Source organism: Elaeis guineensis, chromosome 8 (genome assembly GCF_000442705.2).
Source record: "Elaeis guineensis isolate ETL-2024a chromosome 8, EG11, whole genome shotgun sequence".
Lineage (NCBI taxonomy): Eukaryota > Viridiplantae > Streptophyta > Magnoliopsida > Arecales > Arecaceae > Elaeis > Elaeis guineensis.
In genome coordinates this window covers 11981749-11997327 of record NC_026000.2, presented here as the reverse complement: position 1 = coordinate 11997327, position 15579 = coordinate 11981749, and the positions used below count along the sequence as shown (strand labels likewise).

General features: G+C 37.9%; 1 protein-coding gene across 17 annotated transcripts; it reads left to right on the top strand.

Moving 5' to 3' along the window:
• Positions 1–2989: 2989 nt before the first annotated feature.
• LOC105050097 (protein SWEETIE) lies at positions 2990–12843 on the top strand. 17 transcript variants are annotated; one of them, XM_073262144.1, is made up of 9 exons: positions 3009–3332; positions 3512–3846; positions 3960–4297; positions 5655–5804; positions 9387–9460; positions 9565–9684; positions 11703–11864; positions 11960–12100; positions 12166–12395. In XM_073262144.1, exons 3-7 carry the CDS (start codon positions 4132–4134, stop codon positions 11772–11774), a joined length of 582 nt encoding a protein of 193 aa, XP_073118245.1. In that variant the 5' UTR covers positions 3009–3332; positions 3512–3846; positions 3960–4131; the 3' UTR covers positions 11775–11864; positions 11960–12100; positions 12166–12395. The 17 variants fall into 17 exon arrangements, 14 of the variants coding, with proteins under 14 accessions (XP_073118240.1, XP_073118241.1, XP_073118250.1 ...); XM_073262139.1 differs by lacking the exons at positions 3512–3846; positions 3960–4297; positions 5655–5804 and adding exons at positions 12425–12480; positions 12570–12843 and having other exon boundaries at positions 2990–3332; positions 12166–12241; XM_073262145.1 differs by having other exon boundaries at positions 3002–3332; positions 3442–4297.
• The last annotated feature ends 2736 nt before the right edge of the window (positions 12844–15579 follow it).

Sequence of the window (15579 nt, the reverse complement as noted above, 5' to 3'; positions counted from 1 at the left end):
TCTTCCCCTCCCCACGCCCAGGAGGCCGTTGGATCGTCCGCTGCACAGGTCGCGAAGCGATCCGGACTCCATCATCCGTCCTTCTGCTCAGATCTCAAAGGAAGCAGTGGACGGTTCAGGTTGAAGCATGGGAAATCTAGGAATTTCCAATGGTCAGCATTCGTTTTTTGAAGTATATTAATGGAGAAGAAGCAAGTAAGACTCAAACAAATGCTATTTTATTGCTGGCATGAGAGCAGGTGAGCGCTGCCAGGAGCTATCAACCGAGTCAACCACGAACATGTTCCGGTGGATGTCCACCACCTGTAGTTTAGTGTTGTAAGGGTTACTAACAAGCTCGTATAAAAATTGACAAAAGTATTCCACTGCATCGTAGGCGCATTGTCAAATATGGGAATCTTGTGCAAGATTGCTTGTCTACCGATGGCTGGTGCAATTAGGTTCATGTATTGTACAAAATTCTTAGAGTTCCCATACTTTGTGGGTAAATATGGATGTGCTAGTGAATGCCTAGCTGTTGATGGTGCTACTTCATGTTTGATCCTTTCGAAAACAGCCTACTTTTTGCCATTAAGAAAAGAAAAAGGACTTCTATTCTAATGGTAAAGATGGGCATGATGCATAAATATGTACATGGAATTGTTTTTGGGGAAAATGCTGATGAAAAATTTGGATTCTCTATGCAATTTTAGTTCTAAACATATGAAATTTTTCGATTGATGATGGAAGTTTATTAATGACAATTAGTTATCGATTTAATTATATCCAATAGGAGTAAAATATGAGTGGAGATACGTAATTTAAAGTGCATATAAGTGAGCTCCGTCAACATGAGGGTACATATGGGTATATCTTATCACAGTATGTGAATGTTCTTTTAGCAAAGCGATAATGTAAAATTTCATGAAATTTGAACTTAAAGAGTGAAGTGATCACTTTGATCATCATTGAAATATTAACATTTGGATGGTACAGGATCATAGATGTTGAGTTGATACTGCATTCCTATCATAAATTCTGATATGGATCATATGGTATATCCAAAGAAGCAGTTGACTTGGGGTGTGCTTGTATGTATGGTTTTAGAGGAGAAGGGTAAATTGGGGTGTGATTTTAGGAGAGGAGCAGGATCATGGATGTTGAGCTGATGTTGCATCTCTGTCATGAATTCTTATATGGATCATGTGGCATATTCAAGAGAGCGGTTGATTTGGAGTGTGCTTGTATGTGTGGTTTTAGAGGAAGAGGGTGCATTAGGGTGTGATTTTAGGAGGTGAGGGATAAGCTGTCAACTATTACATACCTAAAATGAAAATTTAACTACCAATATATAATATTTTTTTATCAAAAAAAACTACCAATATATAATATTTTTTATCAAAAAATATCAATATATAATATAAGATAAAAAATACTTTAGGTAATAGATAGACCATCCTAAATCAATATTATTCTCACAAATCACCTAAAGATCTTGCCTATGCAACAACTAGCCCTTCAATTAATGTGAGCAATAATGATGAAGGTGATGTCATGCAAGATAGTCCATATGAGTTAGAAAATGTTGGGGAGGGGGGGGGGGGGGGTGGGGGGGTGGGGTTGGGTTGTGGTAAGTAGGCAAGAGTTTATTATATTAAAAAATTTAGACTAAACTAGATATAATATATTATAAGTGATGGTGGGAATACCTAGGTTAGAACTTTTCAAAATAACTCTTAAGAGAGATTGCATCCACCTCTCAAAATACTTAGGTTAGAATTTAATCTATTTGTCTTTTCTTCAATTGGAAAGGTGCATAATCTAATATTCATATAGATCAAGTTTTAATTAGGAGTAATGTTCTTATGGATTAGTATTATTATATATCGCGTGTGCACTTGTGCGCTATAAATATTTATGAAAAGATTATTGTTATTTATTTATTCTGCAATAAATATGACAAAAAACCACAAACCGGCTAGAAAGCGTTTTGCAAAGCTAGTATATGGCGGAGGATAACTGAACTAGTGTCTCTTCTTATTGGAATGAGATTTTACCCTGTGGGAGAAACTTAAAAGAAAATTACGTGTTCCACTTTCATATGCTTTATCCACTGCTTTGAACAAAAATAATTTAGATGCACCATAAATATACCGTTCTTTTGGAGTGGAAAATGTACGTTATAAGACTTTCCAAACCTTATGGTTGGTTTTTTGAGGTAAACTTATGGTTGGTTGATAGATCATCTCACTTATCACACATAATCTCAAACAAACCAGCATGTATATTTTGTTCCTTAAATTTAGGAAATCTTAGGTGTTAAGTAATCTTATTTAGGAACTCTAAGCGATCAGTAATCTTTTTGACAAGAACGAAATCTCTTGAACACCAGCATGAGTTCCCAAAAACTCCATCCCAACGGCTGTGCCAAATTGCCAACTGGGATACCTCTCAGGAAGTCTGTGCATATATATTTGAAGAAGAAAGGCAGGTAGGTGTATGATCCTATCAACAATATAGTGTTCCAAAATATACTCCCTTTGTAGGGATGGTAACGAATTGGATAGACTATTATTTATATATGTTCTGTACTTGTTTTGGGGGTTGGGGGGGGGAGGGGGGGGGGGGGGGACGGGGCACATAGTCTCGAAGAAGGGTTATTTGGGTAGACTAAAATGATGCAGATTGGATGGGACAGGCTGCATAAAGTTTAAATTTTTTTGAACTTTATATATGTGTGTATATATATATATATATATATATATATATATATATATATTGAGACGAGAATTCGTGAGGAGAAGTGTGTATCCGGATTGAAGTCTGAGTGGTCTTTATCCTTGCCCACATCTCTTCTGGGTGGGTCCATGTGGAATAAAACCGATTCCATGGACCGTATCGCTCTGCTGCATCTGGCATCAAAAGGGCCATGCGCGTGCATGATAGCCGGCAAGGACGGACGTGATTATGAGCGTCAGATTATCTAAACGAGCGGCAGATCTTATGCACGCGTAAAAGGCTCTCTATGCGCGAGTTGAGCCAGCGCCTCACGAATCCGTTGGCAAATGGCATCCCGCGTCGCCGCATCGGTATGAACGACATCCGATCATTCTCCAAGACCCACTGGGCGACGCCTCGAGCAAGGAAGCCGGGACGCTCCCGGGGCTTCGCTCTCCGGCGACGCACCCCTCCCTGGCGAGGCGCGAGATCGACGCCATCCGTTTCTTTAGATTCGGTGTTCTCGTCGCCCATCTCGGGTCCATCGTCGCCTCTGCCCCTCATCAACCCCTTGAGGCGCTCCCCTGCTTCGATCTCCTCTCCGAGCTCATCGCTGCCAAGAAGACGAGCCCAAGGTCAGTTCTCCCCTTCCCTCCTTCTAGTCGGTTCTTGATCTCTTGTCGATCCTTTATTTCCTTCAAAAGTTGTGAAAGATGGCGTGGATTCTCCGAACATTGATTTCAGATGCTAGGTTTTCGCATCCCCACTCACTAGTTCACCATGTAGATTTCCAACATTTCTTTCATCGGTGCAGCGATTGGGTTTAGAAGATAGCAACTGCCGGTGGTTTCTCCACTCCAGTTTTACAGTTCTTGATGTGGAAGATGGCGTAAATCCTCCAATCTTGGATTTCGGGTGCAATGTGGAGTTCTCGCTGGTTCTTGCATGAATAAATTCGGAAACTCCAATATGGAAGTTCTTGATCTTCGACTGGAATTCGAGCTTTATCGTTTTCAAATCTCGGCCACCGATCCGATAAAGATCTCAGATATATAGTAATCTAGAGCCATTCAAATTCACAAATTTGGCTAATCGACTCGTCTAGGATTGGGGCCTGCAATGCAAGAGTTGGGGTTAGAGAGTACAAGGGTCCATCACTACTTCGTTGCCCTTCTAGAACAGCATTACTGATGACCAGAAACTTTTCTTTGTGCGTATGCATATATTTTATTCTTGACCTTTATGACTATGTTGCATTGCAGGGTACTGATATGAAATTGCACTTTGCCTTCACCTGTATGATTTTTACCTTCGTTACCTGCTCTTGCATTGCGGGAATCTGTACAACAGTGGCAAAGGAAGTGTGAGGATTCTCTTTTCTCTTTACTTATTCTTGCGGCTTGACACCCTGGCTGGTGCTTGGCATCGTCAGCAATGAGGAGAGTTATTGCTAGAGGGGATGGTATTTCTATATTCTCCTCCAAGGTTGGCTTGCTGATGGTAAAAGAAGTGAGTGAAGATAGATATCCACATATGGGTGCATGTCTCTTCATTCCTTATTTCCCCACCAAAGGCAGCCCTAGTAGCCAGAGTACTCCAAGTAAGATGTCACTTTCTTCAAAATCTCACTCCAGTCATAGTCGCTTAATGCTTTCAGCCATCCTAAATTTGGTATCTTTTAATCAAAAATATATGTTTTTCAACGCAAATGGACGTTAATTGATTATTGTTTTTCTAAATGGTGGATCATACATTTATGCAAAATGCAATATCAAATGCTTACTTCTAATTATTTTATAGTATTCGAATTTATTTCATTTAGAGCATGGTTTGAAGTACCTTTGCATACCGGTCCATGCTGGCTATACCATGGCATATCAGTAAAAGAAATTAATGCTGCTAGTATGCCTCTATCGTACGGGATCTATCATGCGTTGGTACTGTTGCATACCAGGCTGTATTGTACCGGTAAATTACTGATACTGGTGCTATAAGCCTTGGTTTAAGATACTGCTTAGACATTCTGTACCCTACATTGGCACTTCTTCTCCAATACTGCTGTGAAGTCCATTGTCCAAACTCAGGTAACTAAGACAACAATTTAGGGGACAACAATTTAGGGCATCATGACCCCTTGATCACTGAAAGTTGTCTTGGCCAAGACTCAACTCGCGCCCTAAATATTTGGTTGCAAGTGCTAAGATTGGAAACTTCACTGATACCCTGATTAATTTTTTTCTGATCCGTAGCTCCTGCACCATCAAGATGGAAAAGGGCTTGTTGCTTGTTTCTCGAGGCATAATTGCATAATTGCTGGTCTGTAATAATTTAATTATGATTAGTGGCTTTTTCCTGTGATTCAGTTTATGTAATTTATTTAGATTCATTTCTAAATTTGTTTTCTGTATGTACTTGCAAAGTATTGATTTGTAACTTATGGTGTTTCTAGAATTAACTTTGTAACTTATGGTATTTCTAGAATTAAACTTTGTTGTTTCTATGCCTTTGGAAGGTCATGCATATTGGACTAATCATGTTGACATCAGTTATATAGCCACCTCAGACCCGTTGAGGGCTGTATAGCTATAATATCATTCATTTCTCTATGGTACAGGAAGAGTCATGAATGATCATGCCAGCTACCTTGTATCATTATAACTTTCATATACATATATCAATTAAATTTAGCTTGCTTGATTGACAATATACTCTATTTATACTTTAAACTTTGTTCCAATATTGTTTAGAGTCAGGTTATCAGATGTATTCTCTGGACATGTATGCTCTGCACATGTTGCACCCTTGGTCTTTTTTAGCCTTTCTATCGGCACTTATGCAATCATTATACTAGCCTGAAGTCCTTTGTTGTAGCACTTCTTTTTGTGCCAAGTTATTTACATAACTGCTTTATTTTTGTTAATTGCATTCTGAATATTGTATTATGACATAAAATTTAGGTGTTCTGAGCTGTCTACCAACTGCTGTTGGAAACGACCCTGCACATTTTGACCTTTCTTTGACAAAAAGTCAGCCAGTTAAGGGGCATAATTTCTCTGGTGGCTGGCTAGTGCAGCACTTACAAGAACTTTGTCTCACTTTCTTATCAGGTCCGAGTCTTTTATTGATGTATATGTGCGAACAACAGCTCCTCTTCTAAAAACCTGAACAATCCTGGTGTGAATAGTTGAGCGGCCCATAGGTGTGAGACTTCTAAGCATCATAATGGACACGATATTGCAAAACAGATGTATAAAGTTTGAGATGTCCATTTTATGCATTGAGTTGGTAAAATTAGTTTCTTATTTTTAGTTTACCACATAGTGATTGGGCTGTCTTTGTACGTACATTGTGTATTGGTTATGTAAGGGATTTTCATCTCTCTCCATTTATAGAAATTGTGTAGATTGTGAACCTATGTAAATGCATCATTAGCTTTATAATTCAGAATTTCTTCTTAAGCCATTTTTTGATTTTGCTTGGTGGACTTATGAAGAATCTCAACTTGGTGGCTTATGATGAATTTTACTTGGTGCACGTATGATGTGTCTGCAGCCCATAGTTTTTGCAAGAATAATTGACTCTTTATTTCTAGAGCACATTACATCTTCCCTCTCTAAAGAGCAGTCCAACCCACTGAAATATAGAAAAAGGAATCTAAATCTGATAAGAGAGAGAATTGTAGGGCATGACATAATCCTAATATGAGTCTATTTGATAGGAATGCATGCAAATCTCCTTTTTTTAATAATTATTGAGCTAGACCTGCAAGTATCCTTTCCTCTTGTTGGATGATTTTCTTGGCAATTGCCTTTGCAGGAGTTTTGAATACTCATTTATCTTTATTGTTACAAGCCCCAACTTATTGTACTATCATGTACTCTGTCCTATTAGGCCAAATTGCATGCGTTTAACAGATAAGGACCAAACCCCTACATTCCACATTTGCCTTTTCCCCAAAATTCAGCAAGTCAGTGAATAATTAATTGAGGTATCATGGGCTTATCTCAAGTCTGTTATTATCAAGCATTGAAAATCATATTTGAGGAACTTTGCACTTTGGTGGTTCATCAAGCTCCTTCTGCTTCTAGTTTCGAGATTGTGCAAGCTGCTGCCTTAGTTATTGAAAGGTTTGCCATCTCGGTATTGGACTCTATACCAGTACCATCTTATTATAATGTTCGTATATAGTTCGGTATGGTACTATATGCCATACCGATATGATATGTATTGTAAGGAAAAGCTCAAAAGGAATTCAATTCATTAATAAGATTCAATCTCTTTAAATAGATGAAAAACAAGTATATAAGGAAAGAAGTACATATTTGGAAAGCAAGTACATACTATGTTTAGAGACATACTAAATATGTCCTTCTTTATTTTTATACTAAATATATCATTCCTATATAAGAACGTATTAAATTAGCATAATTCTAATTCTATCCCTCAAGCTGGAGCATATATATCAAACATGCCCAGCTCATTACACATAGAGTTGAAAATACCAAAAGACAGAGACTTAGTCAAATTTTCAGCTAACTGCTTAGATGACGGAGTGAATGGTGTTATGATAGTCTTGTTCATCACAACATCTCTTTGAGGATGTCTTAGATTTGTTTAGCCATTTTCAGGAATATGACACCAGCATTAACCTTTCCTCCATGCTATTCAACAATCATGACATAACACAATGGTCACTAGCCAGCTAGTCATCATAAGTAGGATCTTTAGAATTTGAAGGATCTTCAGTTAGGTGTCGCATTTTTCGTTGGGCATCAATAAACAGTTTGAATTATTAGGTCCACAAAAGATAGTAAGTGCCATTGAGCTTTACTATAGTTCCTGATAGATTTCTTATCGTAGTGTCAGAATCGAAAGTCAGAAGCATCAAGAGTTGTTTGTTGTCGTTATTTGAGGATACGCCATAGCAGCCAGATAGGAGAACAGAAACAATTAGATAGCCAGATAGTGAAAGAGGGAAGAAAGGATACCTTTACACAGCAGTCAAAGAAATCACGAGCAGTGTACCACTTTCGTGATTAGTAAATAGCCAGAAAGATAGCCAAAAGACTTTTGCATGGCATAAGAAAGGAACCTATGTTGATTTATCCAAGAATAGATTGCTCCTCGAGATGCACAAAAGATCTTTTAGCTAATCTTGCAAAATCACAAGCAGATTTTAGCAGACAGCATGCAGAAACATTAATCATATCTCCAAGATGGCAAAGGGTTGCGGCAACGGTGGTTTAAAAGACTTTGAGAAGAGAGGAGGTAGCTAGGATTTTGAGAAAGAAGTTGGAACTCTAGTGCGGCTAGGGCTTAGAAGAGTGGAGGAGGCGGCGGCTAGGGCTTTGAAGGTTGCCAATTGCCGACGAAGAGGAGGGGCTGCGACATGGAAAGGTTGCTGGCGAAGAGAAGCTGCGACGTGGAAGAGGAGGGGCTGTGAAGAAGAGGAGGGAGGAAGGAGGACCAAGGGGTTGCTGCAGCTAGGAAGGGCTGTTGCAGCCTGTTGTGGAAGAAGAAGGGGCAGCGGAGGGCTAGGGCTGTGGAGAGGGTACGGCCGCCGCTCTGATATCATGTTGAAAAGAAAAGCTCAAAAGAATTTAATTCATTAATAAGATCCCATTTCTTTAAACAGATAAGAAACAAGTGTATAAGGAACATACTTAAAAAACAAGTACATACCATGTTTAGAGGCATACTAAATATGTCCTTCCTTATTTTTATACTAAATATGTCATTCCTATATAAGAATTTATTAAATAAACATATTTCTAACAGTACGGTATGTCCTGTATAGAGTGGTATAGGATGGTACGGCAAACCTTGATTGATCTGGTGTTTCAGCTTTTGAATGGTATCCTATAGTTCTTTTGCTCCTTACCTTGTGCAACTTTCTACTATATTACCAATCAAGTTCAACCCATGCAACAAGTTGTCCAGCATTTGCTAGTGATTCAAGTAGTGCTCTCTTTGTTGCTCAACTTGCTCAGTTTATGTTACTCTCTTTATTCTTTTTGTTGCTTTGAATTGCTTATTGTACATAAAGTTGACCCACCCATTTGTCTCCTTGTGTAGCCTTCTTCATGGTATCTGACCAACACTGGTATTGGATGGTTTTGGGCAATTTTCTTGTATATTTAACCAACACGCTTTTTAGTCCTTAGGTAGCATCTTATTGTATATAGTTAGGTTTTTTTATGAATGATGGGGGGAGTTATGGATGCTACTGGCTAACTTTAAAACTGTGCCTCGTCATAATGGAGTGCCATCTGTTTGATAGTTGAATCTGTTCTTTGAAACTTAATGGCAGCAAAAACAAAAAAATCTCTCTTTGCTAGTATCTGATTTTTTATGAATTATTTAATGGTTCAGGGTTGTGACCTTTATGTTTGCTCTTTCAATTTGGTAAGACTTTAGATCCGGAACTACCTGGACATCCCTTGTTAGAACAGTATTGGATCGGTTTACAAATCTTTCTTCTCTTCTTTTCAGATATCCAGTTAGAAAATGGCCAGTTTCTTTTGTGAACTTGACATGTATCTTCAATGGTCTGTCAAGATTTAAATTTTCCACGTTTCTATAGTTAAGTTTTATAATAATTAGTTGTAGAAGACAAGGAAAAGAAACAATAGAGGGTAACTCCAGGAATTTTCTTCAGATATTGATGTTTACTCCTCTTTTTTATGCAGGCTTGACATGTTTCTGCTGTTTGATATGCCATAAGCACCTCTTCTGGCTCTCTTCTCTTGGAGGCTGGCCTGCGGTTGGCTACAACGGTCCTAGACACATTTCTTCTTAATTCACAGTTCTCTAATTTTTTTTTTAGAGGATAATGAAGCCCAGATTATTTTTATTTGCTTATTTCAGATTTTGACAAGCAACGTTGTTCATTGGGATCTGAGCCGCATGTTTTCTTTGATTTTATGCCCACTCAATGACATTAAAGACATGTATTATCCATCTTTTGCCGAATGGGTTGCATGCAAGGTATAAATTTTTTTCTGGTCTAAAAGAAATTTCTGGAATTTTGAATTTCAGAAACTTTTTTTTTAATCTTAACCAATTTACAACTCATGTGCAAGTTGGTATTCTTTGTGAAGATTTATGTTATTGTGATAGATCAAAATAAGACTTTTGGCTGCCCATGCATCCATTAAGTGTTATGTGTATCAGTTCTTGAGGAACTGAAAAGTGTTCCAGATGAGTATCTGCAGTTGGTGCCTTTATTTCCTACTAGCTCGATAATTTTGGGAGAGTACTGGATCAGCATCCTCAAGGACATAGTTATATGTGCTTCGGCTTGCATTCAGAATCTATTGTAAGAACTATTCCTTATGTAACAGAATATATGTGCTTGTTTCTCCAGGAAGGTGTTATGTTATCTCCTTTATTTTGAGAAAATTTTTCAGAAAATTAGTAATTGTTATGCTATCTCCTTATATTTTGAGAGGATATGATTTCTTAAACATTAAAATGGCCACAACCATAAATCTAAAGTATAAGGCTCTTCATCATTATACAAACTCCAGAATTAGCTCAAAGATACAAAATCATATGACTACCCACTAACTTTGATACCTTCATCCTTAAAGTGCTTAGAACAACAAAAGCCACTTCTAACATTGTTATCACAGCATTTATCTGAAAATACTATACCATGAATCTGGAATCCATATGTTTATTGGCTATAATTTAGATCCATGTAGGTGTATTCAAATCTGGTTCATTGCCATCCTTAATTTGAATATGAGCCTTCAAGTTACCAATGCCAATTTTTTCTTTAAGCAACTTGCTTATGCCTGCCTTCTTGCCAGGCAGCACTTAGATTCTATTTCCTCTTAACTGTCCTAAGGACATGTTCCTGAAAATGTGCATGGTAGCTTGGATTAAGCGGGTTTAAGAAGGATCAGGTCTCAAACCAATCACTTGCCCATGTGCAAGAGAGAGAGGTTCTGTTCCTCAATCCAAAATACAACTACAGAGTTAGAGAGGTAAAAGCTTTTAGGCAAATCCCAAGTGATCAACAAGAAGCAACCATGTAGGCCCTGCAAACAACTTTCTAGACACTCATTGACTACAAACTTGGCCAAATAAATCCAATACCCCAATGCTGCTTTTAAGTACCACGGCACAAAACAAATATCCACTAGACTAAAATGATATAGTCATAGGTTTCATTCAACAAATTAGTTATAAATAGTAAGTAAATAAAGAAAGAAAGAAATATATGCATGCATGACACAGCTGCCAGTACAAACACTGTGTGCCATCCAGTGGTTTCTCCTCCCACTGTCAACCCCCTTAACACACTCTATAATTGTTAACTTTGTATGTTATCACTGTTAACTTGTATATAACCTTATGAGGTGTGAAGTTTGAGGGCATTCAACTTAATGAATCTATGTAGACTGTATTACAATCTTCTGGTTAAAGCTGTGGATTGTTGAATGCCTATATGAGCACAATCTTAATAGTCCTGTAATTCCTGGAAAGCGAACAAATTACTGTTTATGAATTATGAGGTCAGGAGATTAGATGTTCAAAGAACATCCATTATTGTGGTAGTTGCAGTTCTCAAAATGTGCTTCAAGGCCTTTGTTAGTTGTCATATATATAGTCCTCTGCTGTCTCTCTTTTGGTTTGCTGTCAGCTCTATATCGAGCCTGCTATTTGGCAATTTTCCATGCTTTTTATCAATTAAGTTCTAGTTTGCTTCTGTCGATCAAAAAGATCTTCGAGTTGGCCCAAACTTCACTCCTTCCGTTCCATATGGAAGATTTAAAAGCTATTTGTATACATGGAATGAATAAGGTTTCCAGCAGCAAAGTTCTGAAGAAAAAAAAAGGCATTTGTATTTTGTTCTGCAGATGAAGCTGAACTTCAACTTGATGATTATAACCATCTAATGACAGTCTTGGGAGCTTGGGCTAGCATGCTTGCTTTTTTGTCTCAAGACTGCAGTTGAGAAAAATTAAAAGAGTGACTCATGCAAATTTTTGGTGTAGGTACTTGTTTTTTGTTTAGAAGAAGCTGTAGCTCTTGCCAGACTAGTTCATGAAAGTCATCACCTGCAATGAAACAAAGCAAATAATCACATGCTCCTGTTTTCCGTATTCAAACATTGCGCAAAGTGCATTTGCGGTACTTTTTATGTCAAAAATATACAGGTAGGTACATGGTTAATATGTGACATATAACCCCAAAATCTGATAATTATGAGATCAGAAAACTAAATTTTTGGAAGCTGTGTGAGCACGTTCAGACGTTAGGACTTCATGTGGTAAAAAGTGTTGCTCAAAGAGAACTTGCTGAAGGTTCGCAAGTGGAGAATCGTTCTTTTTTGCTACTTTTCTCCGGCGAGCTCCTTGGAGATGCTTTTCTTCTAATCCAACATGGACTAAAGGTACTTAGTTTAAATTCTTGCGTAAATAAACATGCAAAAAATAACAGATTTATTCTATATGGCAGGAACACAGTAGGGAAGTTATAGCTATCACTGATGAATCTCTGAGGCGACTTTTCCTCTTCAAAACACTCGCAAAAGGTAGTGAATGTCAGCAGTCCGTCACTACGTTGCTTTTGGAAGCCTTGTTCATGTTTTCTCTATCAAGTGAAAGCCTTTAACAGGCAGTTTAATGTTGAATATTTCAATTGATAAATCTAACCATGATATTATAAATTTCCCAGCTGTTCATCTACATGTCAAGTTTTACTTCATCTTTTTCAGATTCCTTCAGGTGCAATTCAGATATAGATGCATTGTTACCAAGACAGCATAGTCAGGTGCTGTGCTAGAAGCTGAAAATAACTAACTTCTTGCATGAGAATTTGAATTAAAATAACTCACATCTTGGAAGGAAATTCTATGCCAGTGATGAACGTGATACACACTTCAAAATCTTGCGGCAGCAAGGTGGAAACGGTTTGGGCCCAGTGGCTGTGGTGTACAGGGGTAAGCCGGATTATTAATTTTAAATTAATCAGGTCAGGTCTTGTTGGGACTGAGCCAACTGTCTGTAGCATCCTGAACCCAACCATAAACACATTATTTATGTAGCATTTTGGCTTCAGTCAAATGAAGCCAAGGTAAGATAATGTTTAGTTCAAATCAGTCAGTAAAATAAATGAAATGTGTTGATCTTTGCACTATTCACTAAAAACTTTTAATCACCACAATTTCATTTCAATGCTACTAGATAATTGTACACTGAGAGTGTGGGGAGGGAGTGAGGGTATGGGATGGAGGACCCCCCACCATTCTCATAATGTTTTTTTATTTTATTTTACCACCATCTTGATCATCTTTTTCAGAAAAGGGAGAAGAAAAACTTCATCCACTTCGTCAAGAAAATGAAGAGAACAAAGTTTAACATTAAAGTTTGGAGTACAAATAAGGAGAAAAGCGGAAAAACTATTGAGAGTGTCCGCAAGTTAGGATTTTATAAATGATTGCGAGTAAGAATAATAAGTACAAAAGCAACCGTGGAATTGAAATAAATGCAGAAAGTTAAGAGTTATAAAATCATAAAGTTCAAATCAATGCAAAAAGTTAAGAATTATAAATAAAATAAAATATTATAAAAGATGCAGAATGTATGAATGTGGAAGTGCATTCAAAGACACCTGATTGCGGGTACTGTGTACTATTTCTCGATGGGAGAATCTCTGCACCCTTTTTTTCTTTCTTTGTTTTTGTGGGATATTGATGAATGAGTTCCACAAGCTACTACATCTGTTTCAGGTATGTGCTCATTAACAAAACTGCAAGTGGTTTGGCTATTTCTTTATCTCATGACATTATTCATAAGTTGCCACTCTCCCGCTGCCTAAACTAATCCGGACTTTGTATTTTAGCATCACTTTTTTGAAAGATAACTACGAGAGGAGTGAAATATGAGAGTGCTGCATCCATGAAGTTCATTTCTATATATTTCCTAGTATTGTAAGTCCACCCATTTTAACATCTCTTTTGGATTATATTCTAGCTTGTTCATAAAAAGTATAGGTATATTTGTGATCTTTAGTTTCAAATTTGCGCTAATAAATGAATCAAATACACTCCTTTTTCTCAAAAAAGTGATGCATACGTCCAACTGCAAATAATATTATAGTTACATGTGGGGTTTCAAAAACTCTCTTCTACTATTGTTTGCTAGTTTTGTGCAATGCAATGCAATTTCTTTTCCTAGATGGATAACGAGAAACATGAGAACGAATATGAAGGCAGAGGCAGCAAATAGAAATATAATTTTTAAAATATTTTTAGTTTCTTATTTAATGAATATGAGAATATACATTTATATTTTCAGAAAAATGGCAGAAAATTCATTTTTACAATAAATATGTAAGTTTAAATTTTTAGAGATGCACTATCTAGGAACCAAATTCAGAATCTAAGCGGAATAGGTGCGATGATGACCAAGAAAAACCTGAATTCATTTCTATTTTCTTATTTTTATTGTATAGTTTGTGAAAAATAGAACCTGTAGAGTTTGGGGGCCGATCGTTCATGACTGAACCATGTTCTACTATAAATGATAAGATCAAGAAGCTTTTCTTTACCAGAAAAAAAAAAAAGGAAGAAGCTTTTAATTCTGCGTGACAACATGTTGGATTCCAGTTAGCGTGTAATTGACGATATCATGCATCAAGGATGTAAACAAACTAGGACGCATCTTAACTACTGGTGACACGTCATTGGAGAGTGTGTACACCGAGTGAGAACAAGATGGGGACATATTATTTTTCTCTGAACCCCAGGAACGCTGACCGGCCCTTCGATCCCCTGCACGTGAGGCACTGGCAATGTCAGTGCCATCCTCACGTGCTGGGCATCCAATGCGTCTTGTCTCTCACTTGCAATTGTACCCCCTCAAAAAAAAAGAATCTACCAACGCTTGCAACGCCGCTTCCTTTCTCAATCATAATAGGTCCACTTGCACACGTGTGAAGCTGCACTGCACATGGGGGAAGAGGAAAAGGAGGGTTTAGCAGTGGGCAAAAAGGAAAAGAAAGGGGGATGGGATTCTGTGGGCATAAGAAAGGGAGGATGCCAAGAAAGCTGTTGGAGGCAAAAGGATATATATTTGACTCCGTACATGTTGGTCAAGACCTACAAATTTAGTGGTGGCACGAGACATTATTTTAGTTGGAAACAGTTTGGATCCACCACTTATTGCTGCAAAAGGTATGATCCTGTCTGTTCGTTATTTGGTCGATCATTTTCTCTTCTTGTTCTAAAGTTCAGCATGAGGCTCAAACCAACTATGCGAAGGTTGTGTGCCGAGGGCGGAGATATCATAATTTGCCATCTTTAATCGATCACAAGGACACTAACGTAACGTGCATGCATGCATTTCTTGGCCCTCACCTCCCGGACCCAAGAAGGGCACATATATGGTGGTTTGTTTGCAAATTGCAAGACCATACAAAAACAAGCGTTTCACTCAATCAGTCTATGAATAACAATAGGATTCAATGTTCTGGTGCTCACCATATATACAGGCCTAGAGGAGTTGGATTGTGACCTAGTTTCGAGTGGTGGCAAAGAGAAGATAATGAGACCTAGTTTCATGAAGGGTATTGTTTCTAGTGTGTCTATGTCGTAGTAGTTTTAATTAATTGCTTGTTTTGATTAGTGTGCATTGTAGACTTTTAGATCTTTTTCAGTAAAACAAATCACAAAGGGTACGTATGGCTCAAGGTGTTGGGTACGGCCAAGTCAAAGCCCAAGGCAGTGTCAAGAACCATGCTCTTTACCCCACCCCCCACATATGGCTACAAAGAAGGAACCAGAACTCCTCGGTCTCAGCCCCTCCCCTTGAGTTAATCTAGAACGGTGGTGTTTTCGAGCCCGGCAAAATTTGGGCTTGGTTAAAGGAA